Source organism: Balaenoptera borealis (assembly GCF_965194805.1).
Source record: "Balaenoptera borealis genome assembly, chromosome: 8".
Taxonomy (NCBI): domain Eukaryota; kingdom Metazoa; phylum Chordata; class Mammalia; order Artiodactyla; family Balaenopteridae; genus Balaenoptera; species Balaenoptera borealis.
In genome coordinates, this window is record NC_138865.1 from 86463558 (window position 1) to 86483336 (window position 19779).

General features: G+C 40.8%; 1 protein-coding gene across 7 annotated transcripts in view; it reads right to left on the reverse strand.

The window, feature by feature from the left end:
* The window catches only part of GNE (glucosamine (UDP-N-acetyl)-2-epimerase/N-acetylmannosamine kinase), a 61531-nt gene extending 44949 nt beyond the window's left edge, over positions 1-16582 (reverse strand). For 3 of the 7 annotated variants that reach the window (XR_014247550.1, XR_014247551.1, XR_014247552.1), the window contains exon 1: positions 2510-2715. Coding sequence is in view for 2 of the 7 variants with exons in the window: in XM_082402334.1 (XP_082258460.1) it covers positions 2510-2673 (164 nt within the window). In the remaining 5 variants the exon portion in view is untranslated. Of the gene's footprint in view, positions 1-2509; positions 2716-7827; positions 7963-8037 lie in introns of those variants that run through there. The other 4 variants (XM_082402334.1, XM_082402333.1, XM_082402336.1 and 1 more) reach the window with 3 other exon arrangements.
* Between the last annotated feature and the right edge of the window lie 3197 nt (positions 16583-19779).

Genomic DNA, 19779 nt, shown 5'->3' on the forward strand with positions numbered 1-19779 from the left:
GGAACAAAGAAGAAACATAGAATCAACTGGAAAACAAGGTTTAAAATGGCAATGAATACATATGTATGAATAATTACCTTAGATGTCAATGGACTGAATGCTCCAATCGAAAGACACAGAGTGGCAGACTGGATTAAAAAACAAGGGACAACAATACACTGCCTACAAGAGACCCACCTTAGGGCAAAGGACACACATAGATTGAAAGTGAGGGGATGGAAAAAGATGTTTCATGCAAACGGAAATGACAAGAAAGCAGGAGTTGTAATACTCATATCAGACAAAACAGACTTTAAAACAAAGGCCATCAAGAAAGATAAAGAAGGACACTATATAATGATAAAAGGATCAATACAAGAAGAGGATTTTTACACTTGTCAACATATATGCACCTAATATAGAAGCACCCAAATACATAAAACAACTACTAACAGACATAAAGGAAGAAATTGATGGGAATACAATAATAGTAGGAGACTTTAACACCCCACTCACATCAATGCACAGAAAATCAATAAGGCAACAGAGATCCTAAATGCTACAATAGAACAAGTTTGACTTAATTGATATTTTCAGGACATTGTTTACATCCAAAAAACCCAGAATACACATTCTTTTCAAGCGCACGTGGAACACTCTCTAGGACTGACCACATACTAGGGCACAAAACTCACCTCAACAAATTTAAGAGTACAGAAATTATTTCAAGCATCTTCTCTGACTACAATGGCATGAAACTAGAAATCAACCACAGGAAAAGAAATGAGAAAAAAACAATTACATGGAGACTAAACAACATGCTACTAAAAAACCAATGGGCCAATGAGGAAATCAAAGCAGAAATTTAAAAATACCTTGAGACAAATGACAATGAAAACACAACCATACAAAATTTACGGGATGAACTGGGAGTTTGGGGTTAGTAGATGCAAACAATGACATTTAGAATGGACATGCCACAGCAACTAAGCCCGTGCACCACAACTACTGAGCCTGCGCTCTACAGCCCATGAGCCACAACTACTGAGCTTGCATGCCACAACTACTGAAGCCCGCACGCCTAAAGCCCGTGCTCCACAACAAGAGAAGCCCGCACACCACAACGAAGAGTAGCCCCTGCTCGCCGCAACTAGAGAAGCCCCGCACGCAGCAATGAAGACCCAACACATCCATAAATAAATAAATAAATAAATAAATAAATAAATAAATAAATAAATAAATAAATAAAAACAAAATTCAAGATACAAAAGCTTGTACAGTGAAAAGGCTACTTCTCACTTTTGTTTTACCAGTTATCCAGTTCTTCTCCCCAGAAGCAACCAATTTCTTGTGCTAGAATGCACTGTAGACATACATTTCCATTAAGTACTAGTTAAGTTTCCATTTCAACAGTCTCACCTGACAAATACTACCTTCCCCACTTAATTACTGTGGTAGGCAGATAAGAAACCTACCAAAATCTCCTTGAAAGTCTCTCCCCCACTAGTCTTCTGCCAAACTTTTCTCACAGAAGTAAAAGAACACACTTAGACTTTCCCCTCAGGCTCTAGCTAAAATTTCTCCTTTACTTTGTCCTATCTCTGTTCAATAACGTAAGAAAACCCAAGTGGATTTTCTTAGATAGCCAGAATTCATTTCACATTTTAAAAATCTATGAACTTTTGAGCTCTCCATAAGTTTCTTCTCTTGTCTTTAAAAGTTATTTTCTTAGAGCAAATTGCTAAACTGGTTTTTGGGGGCAGGTTTTTATTTGTTTTTGCTGTCATTATCTTATTGTTAAAGGACATTTAAAAAGACAATTTTACCTTAACACAAGCTTCTTTCATATTTAATACTTTGGAGGCTGCATTAATGTTTTCATGCCATAAGGGTGCACTAAATGCCACTTTATTACATATAACAAAATGAATGTTCATCTTTGGTTTATACATCTGCTCCCTCAAAGATTTCCCAAGTTTCATTTTTCATATTTAGAGTATGATCGATAACAAACCTAATGTCACCAAAATAAGAATTAATGGTAATGGTATTATAAAATTCTACTTTATCTTGTGGATCAATTAGATTTTAAAAATCTTGTTCCATATCTACTACTTGATATGCAGTTTTAATATAGGATTAGCATTAGAACTCACAAAACAGATTACATAGAATCACATTATAGTCACACAACATATATTTATAAATGACATTTCCGGATGTAATAGCAAATAAAAGTAATAATAATAATAGCTATAATTTACCAACCATCTAATAGGCAGCATCCCTGTATAGATACTTTATGTCACTATCTCCATTCTTCACAATAACCTACAACACAAGTTTTCACTCCGTTTTATAACTGAGGAACCTGAGGCTCAGAGATGCTAGGCAACTTCTCCAAGGCCACCTAAAAACTAAGTGGTAGAATTGGGATTTGAAGCCAAGTCCACACAGCTCCAAGACCGAAGGTCTCACCAGTACATCATGTTGCAATGAAGAATATCGTAAGAAAATGCTTTCATCTTACCCATAGTCATCTATCAGGTGAGAGCCAAGTACCACCACGTCAAGTTCAAAGAACTCAGGTTCCATTTTAATGCCAAACATGATTGGGGCGAGTTTAGAATAATCAGCACGGTTGCAAGTAGCAACACAAACCCGAAGCTTTCGGTTATTCTCCTTCTTCTCCATGACTTGTTTTTTTCTTTTTGAGAGGTTCTTAAAATAGAGTTCCTGAAGTCGCAAAAATAAAAATTAATATCCTATGATAAACCATAATGCAAAAGAATATGAAAAAGAATGTATATATATGTATAAATGAGTCACTTTGCTGTACAGCAGTAATTAACACAACATTGTAGTTCAACTATACTTCAGTAAAAAATAAATTTTAAAAAGACATTATAAACACAAAAAATAAAAATTCTTTATAATCAGAATGATAGGTCCTAGATATAAACGTAAAATTTTGCAGTCTTAAGTCCTTAAGCACCGTTTAGTATAGTGATTCTTAACTTTTTTCCACCCCCCTTCTGTGTGACACACCCAACTGGTATATCAAGTTATGAAATTCCAGCAGACCAACTATGACTCCACCCTTTTCTCTTACACTTAAGAAAGCATGCTGGAATGCAATTTAAAAAGAGTTTAATATAAATCAACTCTCATTGAAAAGGCAAGCAAACATCAGCTCTTTATTATTAATTAAAAATTACTTGCCATTCCTCACAATTGATCCAAACATACCAGACTAGAGCGAAAGTTTGGTTGAGAACCACTGATCTAGTTCAACTTCCCCACTTACAGAAAGAGAAAAACACAAGTCTTAAGAGAGGAAATTACTTCCCCAAGATTCAAGATCACACCTGTAAGGAATGTGAGCTATTCACCCTCACGCTACACACTATATACAAAGCACTGTGATTAGTGCTGAGGAAAAGATGAGTTAAGATGAAACAAAAACCCCTACCTTCAAGGCCTCATTAGCATCCATAGCCAGTACCTACACACTTGACAACTCCAAATACCTACCAGCTATCTCCTGTCCCATAGGCACGTCAAAGTCACTGTCCCAAACTGAACTCACTTTCTTTTCCAAACCTGTTCCTCCTTCCTTATTCTCTAACTCTGTTATGAACTTCCACTCATCCAAATGCCTTGACATCCTTGTCTTCTCTGCTCCTCACCCTGTACCTCCTCAGTCCTGTCAATTCAACCTCCTGAATGAATCTTTCAAATCTATCTCCTCTCCATCCCCACCCACCAGAACATCCCCCAGTCCAATCCCTGATCTTAGGTCAGAACTATTCTAACAGCTGTCAAAGAGGTTTGCCCGTCTCTAGTCTTGCCCTGCCTCCCAAAAACTTTCAGGGTGATCTTTCCAAAGTTTATAAATCTGATTACACTGCTAAACAGGATATACCACCTATGGATAAATTCCAAATTGCTGATCTGGACTTAGTTCATCCTTCCAACCATTTGTCCCCTTACAACTAACTATCCTTACTCTGAACCAAAGCCATGCCAAAGTGCCTGCAGTTCAACCTGTGGGTCTCCATATCTCTGTGCCTTTCTAGATGCAAGCTCCTCTACCTAAAACTTCCTTTCCCTCTTGCCTGGATTCTTCCTCATCCTTTAGAACTAAGGCTAAGTGTCATCTCTTCTGGAAAGCCTTCGCATAAACCTCAGTTCCTCCTTACTCCACCCCTCTTCGTGGCTGCCTCCCTCTCAGCAGTGTGGCCCCATCATACACACATATACTATTCCTCAACTCCTTTGCCCACCCATCCCCCCACCATTCTATACCCTCCTTTCAAAAAGTAAAAACCAGGGGCAAGGGATAAGAGCTATGTTTCAAGGAGCTTTTTAAACTTCCTTATATCAATGTAAAATTTCACTTCATGGACTGATCTCAATGCTTATGTCTCTTGAAGTGTATCAATATTCAGAATTTGCAATCAGGAATCCAGAGAAGCTTGAGTAAAGATGCCAATAAAAGGGGAGCTGCCTTTTCAATCAGGGTAGACTCTGAAACTCAGTGGAAATCTCGTCAGTAGCCTTCTGCTATTGATATCTCATCTCTCATAGGCTAGAACTTCTATAATCACAAATTGCCCATCATTAGGCCCATTCAGAATTTATAATCTCCAGTAAGAGCTAATTCCACCCAATGGAAAGCATTTGTAAAATAGTGAAGTGAGCATTCGTCAAGCGAGTTGTATTTGTGAGATCTAAGCACTACCTAACCAAAGAGACAAAAATATTTTTCCAAAAACGGTTGTCCTAAGTGTTCTTGTACATAAACCTTTTTCCACTCATCATTAAATTTGAGCTGAATAAATTGTTGGTGATATTTAATTTGCTGGGTGAGGCAAAGCAAATCATTTATGGTTGATAAATTTGTATTTATTTTAAGAGAATAGTAAACTTTCCATTGGGCAATTCTAAAATGTTAGTATTTACCAAGTAACTCAAAGGTTATTATACCAAAACTGAAAGTAAGGTAGCCATATACACAAACTATGAAAAATAAAACAATGTTACTAAGGCCAAAACTTTTTTAAGGAAGAAAGTTAAATCTCAGGGGGAAAAAAATGGTAAAAATCCTTTGTTAAGGGGAGAATTCTTTTTTAAAAATAATTTTTTATTTAACTAACTTATTTTTTTTGATTAGGTAGTACATTCACATGGTTTAAAATTGAAAAGGCACAAGAGGCTATAGAGCAAAAAGTCTTCCCATCTGTGTTCCCAGACATGTAGTTCTTCTCCCTGGATGGTTAGAATTACTAGTTTCTTATCTATCCTTCTGCAGATAAACTATGCATATACAAATAAATATACATTTCTTCACACATATAAATACAAATATATTTTATAAATACATAGAGTGTGTATCATGCAGTTAGTAACATATGCTACACTGTTGTTGCATACCTTGTTTTTTTAACTGCTCTTATGTTTCTGAATTAAGTGGTAAAATGGGAAAGTTCAAAGGCATTAGAAATATCAAACATAAAAGTGCAATTTTGAAAATTGCTGGCCATCAACTTTTCAAATATATGTAGGGTTATGAGAGCCCTGGAAGTAAAAATGACCAATGTCACAAACACTTATTGAGAATTGACTCTGTGCAGAGCACTGTAAAGAAAACTGAGAGGGACTTCCCTGGCAGTCCAGTGGTTAAGACTCCACGCTTCCAATGCAGGGGGCGTGGGTTTGATCCCTGCTCGGGGAACCAAGATCCCACGTGCCACATGGCATGGCCAAAACAAAACAAAACAAAAACTGAGAGACAGAGCTGAGAAAGACCTCACCTCTGATTTTTAGGAACTTACAATCTAGTACATGACACCTGGCCACATAATAGATCTTCACCAGTTCACTTTCCCAAACAGAAGCACCAGGAACAAAATTAACAAATTTTCTTTCTCCGCCTAGTGTACATTATTATTTGTTCTGTATAAAATGTCATGCCCAAGGATCCATTTTTATACTAAGAACTGTGACCAAAGTCTCCATGACCAGTATGGAATGAATAAATGTGACATAATGGACTTAAACTATAACAGGAGGATTTAAGTTGCATAAAGTGCAATGTAAAACAAGATAAAACTAGTTTCTTTACACAATGGAATCCTAGTCAGCAATGAAAACAAATGGACTATGTCTAAGTGTGTCAATATTGATAAACCTCAAAAACATAACATTAGAGGAAAACAAAATTCTAAAAAGTTAGATAAAAAGGGCCATTTTTTAAAATATGTAAAACATTACTGTATGTTGTTTATTAATCTGTAGTAAAATTACACAGCAACTCAGGAAAGTAGTTACGTCTGAAGGAGAAGGGAAGGGAAAGGAAAAGAGGGCCTAAAGGATTTTTGTTGTCTATGTAAACATTTATAAAAAAACATAAGTAGAGGTCTGAAACTAACATGGTAACATGTTAATATGTCTTCAATCTTGATGATTGGTAGAGTGTCGTACTGTTCTGTCCTTTTCAGCATATTTGAAGTATTTTATTAAAAACAAGAAATCTCTTAAATGGACACTGAAGATGCACTGTCCACAGTCCTTAAACCCTAAAGCTCAGAAAGCAGGTGGATTGGATATTTACATCCATTTCACTCAATTCCGTAATAGTTAGTAACCAGAGGCACTAAAACCAGAAAAATACCTGAAAAATACACCTTCACCTTGAACTCACTGGCAATCTCTGAGAAACCTGCATTCTTTCAACTCAAGACTGACCATTACAAATACTGACAAAAGGTGAGTGACCCTGTCCAGAAAAATAAATACTGTTGTCCCACTCAACTATGGAAAAAGACAAACACTTTGCTCAAACAGTCTCTGAGCAGAGGAAACCATCAAAGTAAACAACTGCCAAGCACTGTGTTAAGAGCTTTACAAGCATTAACTCACATCATCCTCACAGCCCTATCTTATTAGCCCGATTTCACAAACGGGCACACTGAGGTACAGCGAAAACCAATTTACTTGCCCCAAATCACAGTTAACAATTACCAGAACCAAATACCAAATCAGCATTCAAGATAGTGCCCATATCCAGTGTTTGCCTGTGTCTGTTCATTTCATAAACACCCATGAGTGAGAACCTTCCTTATGCCTGGTCCTGCCAGGCACCATGGGAATGAAGGGAACATATGATGTATCACTCTCTTCCCTCAGTGCAGACGGGATGACACAGGAATCAGGAGGGTCTGAAATTCAGAAACTCTGGTGTGACTTCTTTCTGAGCTTCCATATTCGGCTTAACCAGTTATCTCTAAATGCCAAGCTGTACCACACCCCTCTTCTCCACCAGGATTCCAAAAAAATACTTATTCGTGCTTTTTTACAAGTGTGCTCCGGATTGGGGGGAAAATAAACGCATAACAAGCTTCCAAGGAAGCCCAGACTCAGAATACAGTCAGGGAGGGGCGCAGACCCTCAAGATGATCTTTCAGTCCAACCCTTTACACCCCGGGGCCACTTGTCCGTCACGGAGCTCTCCGCCCTCTCCTGCACACCTCCGTGACGGGATGCTCGCTATCTTTCAGGACAGCCGGTGGGATGGAGTGCAGCTGGCCTCCCTCTAACACCCCGCGCCCCACTCCCGGTTATTCGACCGGGGTCCGCACTCCACCCGTCTGCTCCACGGGCCAAAGGCTGAGCCCACAGCGGAACTAAAGAGCGGCCCTGGCGTGCAGGCCCGCGGGAGACAGAGCGAGGCCGGGCCGGGTGCGGAGCCTCTGGCCGGGGAGCTGAGGCCTCGGCGTGCGGGCCCGGAGGCTGCGCTCCCCGAGCCCGCCTCCCCCGAGTCCCCGGCGGGCGCGCGGGTCTCACCAGGCGCCGCTCCGCCGTTCCTCCCGCGTCGCCGCTGCCGCTGCCGGGCCTTGCGGACGAGAGCTGAGCGCCGTGCCGGAAAGCAGGCCGGCGCGAGACCGCCCCCTTGGCTTCCGCCACTCGGTCCCGCGGGCGATGACGCGCCTCGACCCCCACCCCGCACAGCCCGCGCGCCCTGCATTCCCACCCGAATCTGCCGACGCGCCTTACGTGAGCGGGGAGGAATTCTGCGATTGGCTGCGCGAGGAGGCCGGGGCGGGGTGGCGCCTTCCGTGGTCGTGGCACAGCCCTGGGCGGCCGGCCAGTGTCCCGCCCCGGCGGGGCTCGTCTGCCTGCCACGCGAAAGTTCGGAAGCCGAGCGCCGCACGAGGCAGTTGTTTTGGCCTTGGGCCCGAGATGTAATTTCTTACGCCTTCCAGTCACGCAGTCATTTCATAGGCATGACCAAAACAATACGGTCGTCTGGGGGTCGACCCAGAGCCCTCTCCTGAGTGAAGCTGTGCCACTCCAGAACCGTGTCTGCTAGAGGGCTCAGTGGAGTGCTGATGATGACCCAGGCAAGGCAGAGACCAGCTGATCCTTATAATGAGCTCAGCCTCTGCCTCCCCTGCTTGGAACCCCCAGGCCTTCCTGCTGCAGGGAGGAGCACATAGGTGGCAGAGAAACTGGCGGGAAAGGCCTCACACAACTCCTGATGAAGACTTTCTAATGATCGTTTCAAATTCCTAGTCACCATTGACAAGAAGCTTTGAGCTGGTGATACAAAACATTAAAATATTTTTTTTACAACCATTAAAGAATTTATCACAGGCGAAACTATTTAAACAGCCCAACAATTCATTGACGGTTCTTGCTATAAAGTGAATTTCAAGTCCAATCAAACTTTTGCACTTGACGTCTTTCAGTTAATGATGCTCTAATTTGCGGAATACTTGTGAACTGTTAGTTCCCCTGCAGCTAGCTTGGAGCCACCAAAAGGTCATATCAGCCACAAAAGGACAGACATTAAGGGGTTTCATGCAAGGAAGTGCTAGGAGATTTCTTTTTTAAATATCACTTTGGCTGTTCTGTGGAGAAGGGATTGGGTGAGAGTCAAGAATGGTAGCAGTGGGAAAAAAAAGCCTCTGAAATACACACACAAACACACACACACACACACAAACATACACATACAAACAACCTGGTACCACCAATTGCATCTGGAAGGGCTGGGAGGAGATAGACTTTTCACTGAATTCCTACTTATATCTTTTGTATTTTGTAGTATATGCACACATTCCATATTAAAGAGAATAAAATAAAAGTAATTGTAAAAAAAATGGTGGCAGTGAAACTCATTTGAAGTGGATCGATATGATATTTAGTTTGGAAGTAGAATTGATGCAACTTCATTATGGATTGGGTATGAGAGGATGACAGAGAAAACGAAGGAAACAAGGTTGACTTCCAGATGTCTGGCATTAGTAGTTGGGTGATTGGTGCCATTTACCAAGATGAGAAAAGCTGAAGGAGTGAGCAGGTTTGGGGAGTTAAAAAGAAAGGTTTAATTTGTGATGTTAGGTTTGAGATGCCTATGAGATAGCCACATGAAGCTATTAGATAGGCAATAAGATATATGATTCTGGACACAGATTCACCAGACTCCAGATGGCGTATTAGTTTCCTACCGCTGCTGTAACAAATTACATAAAACTTAGTGGCTTAAAAATACGATTGTATTATCTTCCAGTTCTGGAGGTTAGGAGTCTGAAATGGGTTTTGAGGGGCTAAAATCAAAGAAGCAGTGTAGATATCATCACAAGAAAAATTTTTATAACTATGTGTGGTGATCAATGTTAACTAGATTTATTGTGGTGATCATTTCATAAGATACACATATGTCAAACCCTTGTGTTGTACACCTGAACCTAATATAATGTTATATGTCAATTATATCTCAATTAAAAAAAACAAAGGTATCAGTAGTTTTGTCTTCCTTAGGCTGCAGGGGAGAATCTGCTTCCTTGCCTTTTCCAGTTTCTAGAGGCTACCCACATTCCTTGGCTTATGCTCTTTCTGACATCTGCTTCCCTTGTCACATCTCCTTCTCTGGCTCTCCTGCCTGCCTCTTTTACTTAAAAAGACCCTTATAATTCATTACATTGGATCCACTCAGATAGTTCAGGATAATCTTCCCATCTCAGAAGCCTTAATTCAATCACACCTGCAAAGACTCTTTTGGTATGTAAGGAAACATATTCACAGGTTCTGGGGATTAGGACACGGCTATCTTTAGGAAGCTATTATTTTGTCTACCACAAGTGATACTGAAAGTCCTAGAAGGGGGACTTCCCTGGTGGTCCAGTTGTTAAGAATCCGCCTTACAATGCAGGGGACGTGGGTTCGATCCCTGGTCCAGGAACTAAGATCCCACATGCTGTGGGGCAACTAAGCGTGCGCACTCTAGAGCCCGCGCACCGCATCTAGAGAGCACAAATGCTGCTACTACCTAGCCCACGTGCTCTGGAGCCCACAAGCCACAACTAGAGAGAAGCCCGTGCACCAAAACGAAAGATCTCGCATGCCTCATCGAAGATCCCCTGTGCCGCAACTAAGACCCAACGCAGCCAAATAAATAAATAAATAAAAGTGAAAAAAAAACAGAAAGTCCCAGAAGATGTTCAAGATGGGAATGTTGCTTTTAAAGTTACATGCCATACCACCATGTATCCAGAATAGAACATTAATTTTTTCCTCTTGAAAGTGAATAAAAAATTTCAAAACAGTGTTAATGTTCAGTTTTTATCTAGGGGCTTATTACATGGGTATGTGTAGTTTGTAAAAATTCATATTGTCCACCTAAGATATGTGTACTTTTTTGTATGTATATTGTAAGTACAATATGTTTCTAAAATACTTAATGCTTAAGATTATAGATAGGAAAAATGTAACTAGAAATATAAACACTTGTAATAATAGGAAATACAATTTTGAGAATTTGTACACTTATTAAGCCACTTGGAGATTTTGTGTTTGTTTGACCAATATTGAGAATTTTATATTTCCATATATAGTTGAATGGTTCTGTGTTCATAGAATCATTTAACCCTAAATAAAGTGACCCCTTTTTAGGGTTTTCTCCTATGTTCTCTTGAGATGAAGTTGCAGCAAGGAGCTGTAAGGGGCATTTTCTCCTGACTTTTTAAGACCATTTTTCTTTGAGTAAATATTACATTTCTGGATCTCTGTTACTTTGCTATTTAATAGTATAAATACATATCAAAAATCTCAAGCCATTAAGTTTTAATTTTTTTACTTTAAATAATAATTTGCTGACTTTTTCCCAGTTTTACTGAGTTATAATTGACATACAGCACTGTATAAGTTTAAGGTGTACAATACAATTTGACTTACATACATCATGAAATGATGACCACAATAAGTTTAGTGAGCATCCATCATCTCATATAGATGCAAAACTAAAGAAATAGAAAACATACATTTTTCCTTGTGATGAGAACTCTTAGGACTTACTCTTCCAACAACTTTCATTTATAACATACAACAGTGTTAATTATATTTATCATGTTGTACATTACATCTCTAATACTTATTTATCCTGTAACTAGAAGTTTGTACCTTTTGACTGTCTTCATTTAATTTCCCCTCCCCTCACCACTGGTAGTCATAAATTTGATCTCTTTTTCTATGAGTTTGTTTGTTGGTTGGTTTGTTTTTGAAGGAGAATTGAATTATAACACTATATTAGTTCCTGGTATACAACACAGTGATTCAATATTGCTATACATTTCAAAACGATCACCATGATAAGTCTAGTTGTCATCTGTCACCATACAAAGATATTACCTAATTATTGACTATATTCCTCATGCTGTATATTTCATACCTATGACTCATTCATTTTGTAACTGAAAGTTTGTACCTCTTAATCTTCCCTCACTTATTTCTCTCCTCCCCCTAGCCCCCTTCGCTCTGGCAACACCTGTTTGTTCTCTGTATCTATGACTCTGTTTCTGTTTTGTTATGTTTGTTCCTTTGTTTTTTGTTTTTTTGTTTTTTTTAGAGAAATTCCTTTATTTGGATGTTTTTGGTATTTAGATTCCTGGATAGTTAATCTTCTATTGTATTTTTCTATTTCTTCTTCTGCCTTTTCAGTGAGATATTGGGGTGTGAAAAGATATTCAGTCCGCTGTTTCAAAATGGAAAAACGTTGTTTTTTATTTTTTATTTTATTTTTTAAAATTTTTAAAAATATTTATTTTTATTTTTTATTTATTTATTATTTATTTTTATTTTAGTTGCAGTAGGTGGGCTCTTCGTTGCAACACAGGCTTCTCTCTAGTTGTGGTACCTGGGCTCCAGAGCGCATGGGCTCACTTTCATTTGTTTTTTAGATTCCACAATAAGTGATATTATGCAATATTTGTCTTTCTCTGTCTGACTTATATCACTTAGCATAACACCCTCTGATCCATCCATGTTGTCACAAATGGTAAAATGTCATTCTTTTTTTTGTGGCTGAGTAATAGTCCTGTGTGTGTGTGTGTGGATCACATCTTCTTAATCTTTCATCTTTTGATGGGCACTTAGGTTGTTTCCATATCTTGACTATTGTAAATAATGCTGCAATGAATATAGGGGTGCATATAGCTTTTCTAATTAGTGTTTTCATTTTCTTCAGATAAATATACAGAAGTAGAATTTCTGGATCATATGGTAGCTCTATTTTTAATTTTTTGAGAAACCTCCTTACTGTTTTCCACAGTGGCTGCACCAATTTACATTCCCACCAAAAGTGCATGAGGGTTCCCTTTTCTCCACATCCTGGCCAACAATTGTTATTTGTTATCTTTTTTATAATAACCATTCTGACAGATGTGAGGTGATATCTCATTGTGGTCTTGATTTGCATCTCCCTGATGATAAGTGATGTTCAGCATCCTTTTCACATGCCTGTTGGCCATCTGTATGTTTTCTTTGGAAAGATGTCCATCCAGATCTCTGGCCATTTTAAAATTGGGTTGTTTGTTCTTTGATGTTGAGTTGTATGAGTTCTTTGTGTATTTTGGATATTAATCCCTTATTGAATATATCATTTGCAAATAGGTTCTCCCATTCAGTAGGTGGCCTTTTAATTTTGCTGATAGCTTCCTTCACTGTGCAAAACTTTATAGTTTGATGTAGTTCCTTTTTTAAATTTTTGCTGTTGTTGCCTTTGCCTGGAGATATATGAAAAAAAAAAAAGTATTGCTAAGACCAATGTCAAAGAGAGTACTGCCTATTTCTCTTTCAGGAGTTTATGGTTTCAGGTCTTACATTTAAGTCTTTAATCCATTTTGAGTTTGTTTATTTATAAAAATTTTATTTATTTATTTATTTATTTATTTATTTATGGCTGTGTTGGGTCTTTGTTTCTGTGTGAGGGCTTTCTCTAGTTGCAGCAAGTGGGGACCGCTCTTCATGGCGGTGCGCGGGCCTCTCACTATCGCGGCCTCTCCCGTTGCGGAGCACAGGCTCCAGACGCGCGGGCTCAGTAATTGTGGCCCACGGGCCCAGTTGCTCTGTGGCATGTGGGATCTTCCCAGACCAGGGCTCAAACCCATGTCCCCTGCATCGGCAGGCAGACTCTCAACCACTGCGCCACCAGGGAAGCCCCTTAGAACTGCTTTTGCTGCATCTCGTAGATTTTGGGTCATTGTGTTTTCATTTTCATTTTTCTCCAGATTTCTTTTTTAATTTCTTCGATTTCTTCAGTGACCCATTCGTTGTTTAGTAGTATATTGTTTAGCCTCCACGTGTTTGTGTTTTTTGTAGTTTTTTTCTTACAGTTGATTTCTAGTCTCATAGGTTTGTGATCAGAAAGAGGCTTTATATAACTTCAATCTTCTTAAATTTACTGAGACTCGTTTTGTGGCCTAGCATATGATCTACCCTGGAGAACATTTCATGTGCACCTGAAAAGAATATGTATTCTGCTGCTTTTGGATGAAATGTTCTATATATATCTATTAAGTCCATCTAGTCTAATGTGTTGTTTAAGGCCAGTGTTTCCTTATTGATTTTCTCCCTGGAAGAGCTGTCCATTGCTATCTGTGTGTTGTTAAAGTCCCCTATTATTGTTTTACTGTCAATTTCTCCCTTTATGTCTATTAATATTTGCTCTTTGTATTTAAATGCTCTTGTGCTGGGACTTCCCTGGTGGCGCAGTGGTTAAGAATCTGCCTGCCAATGCAGGGGGCACGGGTTCGAGCCCTGGTCTGGGAAGATCCCACATGCCACGGAGCAACTAAGCCCGTGCACCACAACTCCTGAGCCTGTGCTCTAGAGCCTGCGAGCCACAACTACTGAGCCCATGCGCCACAACAACTGAAGCCCATGTGCCTAGAGCCCATGCTCTGCAACAAGAGAAGCCACTGCAATGAGAAGCCTGCACACAGCAATGAAGAGTAGCCCCCGCTCACTGCAACTAGAGAAAGCCCATGCACAGCAACGAAGACCCAACACAGCCAAAAATAAATAAAATAAAAAATAAATAAATTTAAAAATAAATAAATAAATAAATGCTCCTGTGCTGAGTCCATATATATTTACAATTGTTATATCTTCTCATTGGATTGATCTCTTGATCATTATGTAATGTCCTTCTTTGTCTCTTGTTACAATCTTTGTTTTAAGATCTATTTTGTCTGATATAAATATTGCTACCTCGGCTTCCTTTTTGTTTCTATTTGTATAAAATACCTTTTTCCATCCCCTCACTTTCAGTCTGTGTGTGTCTTTAGATCTTAACTGAGTCTTTTGTAGGCAGCATATATGTGGGTCTTGTTTTTGTAGCCATTCTATGTCTTTGATTGGAGCATTTAGTCCATTTACATTTAAAGTAGTTATTTGCCTTTACTGATGAGCTTTTTCATTTTGTAATTTTTATGTTCTTAGTTGTGGCCTTCTCTTTTTTGCTCAGAGAAGTCCCTTTAACATTTCTTGTAACACTGGTTTGGTGATGCTGAACTCTTTCAACTTTTGCTTGTCTGTAAAACTTTTGATCTCTCCATCAAATCTGAATGAGAGCCTTGCTGGGTAGAGTATTCTTGGTTGTAGGTTTTTCCTTATCATCATTTTAAATATATTGTGTCACTCCCTCCTGGCCTGCAGAGTTTCTCCTGAAAAGCCAGCTGATAGCCTTACGGGAGTTCCTTTGTATATAACTTGCTGCTTTTCCCTTGCTGCTTTTAATATTTTCTATTTATCTTTAATTTTCACCATTTTAATTACAATGTGTCTTGGTGTGGTTCTCTTTCAGTCAATCATGTTGAGACTCACTGTGCTTCCTGGATCTGGATGTCTATTTCCCTTTCCCAGGAAGGGACGTTTTCAGCTATTATGTCTTCAAATATTTCTCTGCCCCCTTCTCTCTCTCTTCTCCTTCTGGAACCCCTATTATGTGAATGTTAGTATGCTTGATGTTGTCCCAGAGGTTTCTTAAACTGTCCTCATTTCTTTTTATTATTTTTTCAGTTCAGTTTCAGTAATTTCAGACAGTAATTACTCTGTCTTCCAAATCACTGATATGTTCCTCTATATTATCTAATCTACTGTTGATTCCTTCTAGTATATTTTTAATTTCAGTTATTGAATTCTTCACCTCTGTTTGGTTCTTCTATATATTTTCTAACTCTTTGTTAAAAACTTCTAACTTCTCACTCTTTTCATTCATTCTTCTCCTGAGTTCTTTGAGCATCTTTTTTTTCCCCCACAGCAACTAATGATATTTATTTAGTACTCATTTTATATTTTCACAGTTCTGAGAACCTTTTCATTTAATCCTCACCAAAAATCCACAGAGAGAGGTTCTGATTTTATGCACATTTTCAGATGAGAAAACTGAAACTGAGAGAGGATAAGTTAACTTGGTAGAATCACCCAGCCAGGAAGTGGCTTAACTGGTATTCAGATCTGGGGCCTCTGACTTCAAAACTCAAATTTATTCAGTCTCCTCCTAAGGAAGCATTTCTAAGCTTAGCCAGAGCACACTGAGGGAGGCAGGTATCATCCTGGGCTTAGGAGACTAAGGAAGCTGTAGAGCCAGATCCAGTTAATTAGCACAGCTTCCTCCCTGCCTGTGGTTCTGTCGATAGCCACCTCTCCAGGCAACCATTGACCCCTCCGTCCGGCCCCTCCTACTTTCCTTTATACCTTCCCTGAGACCAGAGGAAGGCCTTACAAGGTGATATGATTTTCTGTGAATAACATTCCCACAAGATAGGAGCCACCTGAAGGATGTTTCAAGGTTCTTACAGGATGAGAGAGACAGAAGGAGGCTCTTCTTTGAGCATCTTTATGATCATTGCCTTGAACTCTCTATCAAGTAGATTTGCTTATCTGCACTTCACTTAGTTCTTCTTTGGAGGTTTTTTTTCTTTTCCTTTATTTGGAATATATCTCTCTGTTGCCTCATTTTGCCTAATTTCCTGTTTTTATTTCTATGTATTTAGTTGGTTGGTTATGTTTCCCAATCATGGAGAAGTGGCCTTATGCAGGACATGTCCTATGGGTCCTGGCAGCACACTCTCCTGTGGTTACCAGAGCTACTTGCTTTAGGGGTGCCCTCTTATGTGGGCTGCTTGGGACCTTCTATTGTGGTCGGCTGACTACTGTGGGCATGCTGGTAGGTGTTGCTGGCCATCATTCCAGTTGGTTTTAAGGCTCTATTTTGTTTAGGCTGGGTCTTGGCATGGCTGACTGCACAGCCAAGGGTGTCCTGGTCCTTGTGCCAGCTCACCAGTGGGCAGGGCTGGGTCATGAGGCAACTGTCTACAGATCCCGCCTGGGGGTCCCAGGGATAGTGCTAGCCCATTGGTGGGTGGAGCTTGGTCCCAGAGTGGCTGAATGCTGGGCTGGGGGTCCCGGAGCTAGTGTTGGCCTACTGATGGGTGGGGCCATGGCCCAGGAGTGTCCTGGGGCTGGTGTGGGATGCTGGTGGGTGGGGCTGCTTCTTGATATGGCTGGCTAAGGGTCCCAGGTGACCCAGAGCTGGTGATGGCTCACCATTAGGTGGGGCCGGATCCTAACATGGATGGCTGAGGGGCCCAAAGTGTCCTGGAGCTGGTTTTGGCCTCCCATTGGGCAGGGCCAGGATCCAGGGCATCCTGGAGTGGTGCTGGCCTGCTAATGGGTGGGTGTGATCTTGACATGGCTGGCAGTGGTCTGTGTGGTCCTGGGGTTTGGTCAGCCCACTGGTGGGTAGGGTTTGGGCCCAGGGGGTCCCAGGGCTGATGCCCATCCACTAGTGGGCAAGGCCAGGTCCTGGGGCTACTGCTAGCCCACTAATGGGTGGAGATGGGTCCTGGGGTCTCTGGCTGTGGGGGCCAGGGTTTGCAGATTTGGTGCTGGCCCGCAGGTGGGCAGGGCCAGAGCCCTGGTGATCCTGGAGTTGGTGTTAGCTTGCTGGTGAATGCACCGGGTCCTGACACAGCTGGCTGCAGGGTCTTGGTGTTCATGGGGCTGGTGTCCCCCCACTGGTGGGTGAGGCATCTTCCCAAGGCTAGTGTCAGCCCACTGGTGGAGCTTGGTCCTGGGGTCTCTGACTGAGGGGCTGGAGGTTCCAGAGCTGGTGTAGGCCCACTAGTTGGGTGGGGCTGGGTCCTGGGCCATCTGGTAGGTGAGGGTGTGTCCTGGGGCAGGGCTGGGGCCTCAGGGGGTCCTTTCTGCTGGTGAGTGAGGTCGTGTCCCTGCCCATCTGGGGCACCTGGCCTGGGGCATCCTAGGAGGGTGCTGACTGGCTGGTGGGCAGGTAGGTTCCAGCACTAATAAGCTAGAGGGAGGATTCCAAAGTAGTGCTTACCAGTGCCAGTGTCCTCATGGTGGGTTGAACTCCCCAAAATGGCGGCTGCTGGCATCTATGTGCCCAGGGTGAATTTCAGTTGCCTCCTGCCTCTTCAGGAGGCTCTCCAAGATCAGCAAGTGGGTTTGATCCAGCCTCCTTTCAAATTACTGCTTCTGCCCTGGGTCTTGGAGTGTGTGAGATTCTGTGTGTGCCATTTAAGAGTGGGGTCTCTATTTCCCACAGACCTCTGGGTCTCCCTACACTGGCCTTCAAAGACAAATGTTCCAGGGGCTTGTCTCCCCAGTGCAGGATCCCTGGGATGGGAAGCCCAGTGTGGGGCTTGGACCCCTTGCTTTTGTGGGAGAACTTCTGCAATTGTAATTATCCTCCCATTCATGTGTCACCTACCTGGGGGGCATGAGTCTTGACTAATTGCATCTCTGCCCCTTCTCCCCTTCTCATTGTGGTTCCTTCTTTGTAACTGTCAGCTCTTAGAAGACCTTTTTTGCTAGTCTTCAGGTTCCTCTCATGGATACTTTGTCTATAAATAGTTGCAATTTTGGTGTGCCTCTGGGAGGAGGTGAGCTCAGGGTCTTCCTGCTCCACCATCTTGGCCACTCCTCAAGTCATTAAGTTTTGTTCGTTTTGTTTGATTGCCTTTGGCTTTAATCTGAGGGCTCTACACCAAAAAAAGTCCTGATGGCTTTGTAGTATAATAAAAGCAGATTTTTAAAAAATTAGCAAACAATTTCTTGCAAAAAAAAGCAAGGCAGTTACCTTGATATTGTTGGCAGATTACTGAAGGTGTATATTCCTATTGGGCCTAATGTATATTTCAGACGATGTGTAAAGGCAGGTGTTCATTTTAAAGAACAAATGAAGCAGCCAAATCTCTGTTTCTTTCTTCTTTCTTCAGTTTTACAGGTCGGTGTTTTTCTCTAGGTTGAGGCAATGTATCTTTCTCATGTTTTCACCCAACATTGGAAAGATGAGCTACTGGCTTTCCGAGTTCTCAGATGTTTCCAAAGCATGCCCATTTTGTTATGGGTGACCCCGTCTCCTCTTGGCAAGTAATTCTATAGAACTACTCCATAAGCAGAATTATAACTTCAAGTATTTAGGGCACAATTAGACTGTCAAAGAATCCTAGACCTTGAGAGATCAACTAATCCAACCTTTTCATTAAAGGAAGGGACCTCTTTACAGCATCCCTGACAGATGTTCATCTGACCACTTTGGGGACATTTCTTCTAACAGGGACTTGTCTTGCTCTTTAACTTGGTGATTTAATTATAAAGTACTCTGCCACTGTACAAATTCTACCTGCATATTAGTGGCCTACTATTCTGAACACTATTTATGTTCACTCAGTACTCTAAACCATCTTAAGATGTAGACTCTATCACTCCCATTTTATAGATAGAAAGACTGAGGCATGGAAGGAAAAGTTCCCTAAGGTCAAAGAGCTATTAAGCAGAAGAGCCCAGCCCTTGATCCCACATGCTTGGCCTGTATTTCCTCTCTATACTAAACAGAACCCTCACACATTATGACAGAAACCTATCTTCAGGTTGATCTTGATTGTCAGTTTTGGGGTAAGTTGTTCCACTAGTTAAGAATTCACATAACTCTTCTACTATCCAGCCCACATCTCTCTGAACTGCACATAACGGTCTTAGGAAATTTTAAAAGATGTCTTCTTTAAGATGAACATATATGTCTATGACATTCTCCTGATGTACTAGTTTGATAAAGCCTTCAAAAAAGAAAATGAGATCAGTTTGCCACAACTATTTTTAGAAAAATAAACTTATTAAAATATAACAAAGAAACTTGCACATAAGCACGTGTTGAATTTTGAATTTTCATGAAGTGAACACACCTGGATAACTACCACTAAGATAAAGAAAACATTACCAAAAAAAGAAAAAAGAAAACATTACCAGTATCCATGGGCTGCCTACCCAAGGGCTGCCTATTCATGACCCACGACAAAATCTGGCACCAAGGCTACGCTTAGTAATATACACAATGGTAATTAAAGAAGCATGTTAAATTAGCTCTCTGAAGCATTTAGACTGTGGAATACAAAGAGGATTGGCCAGTTGGGAAATGGGGGCACATTAAAA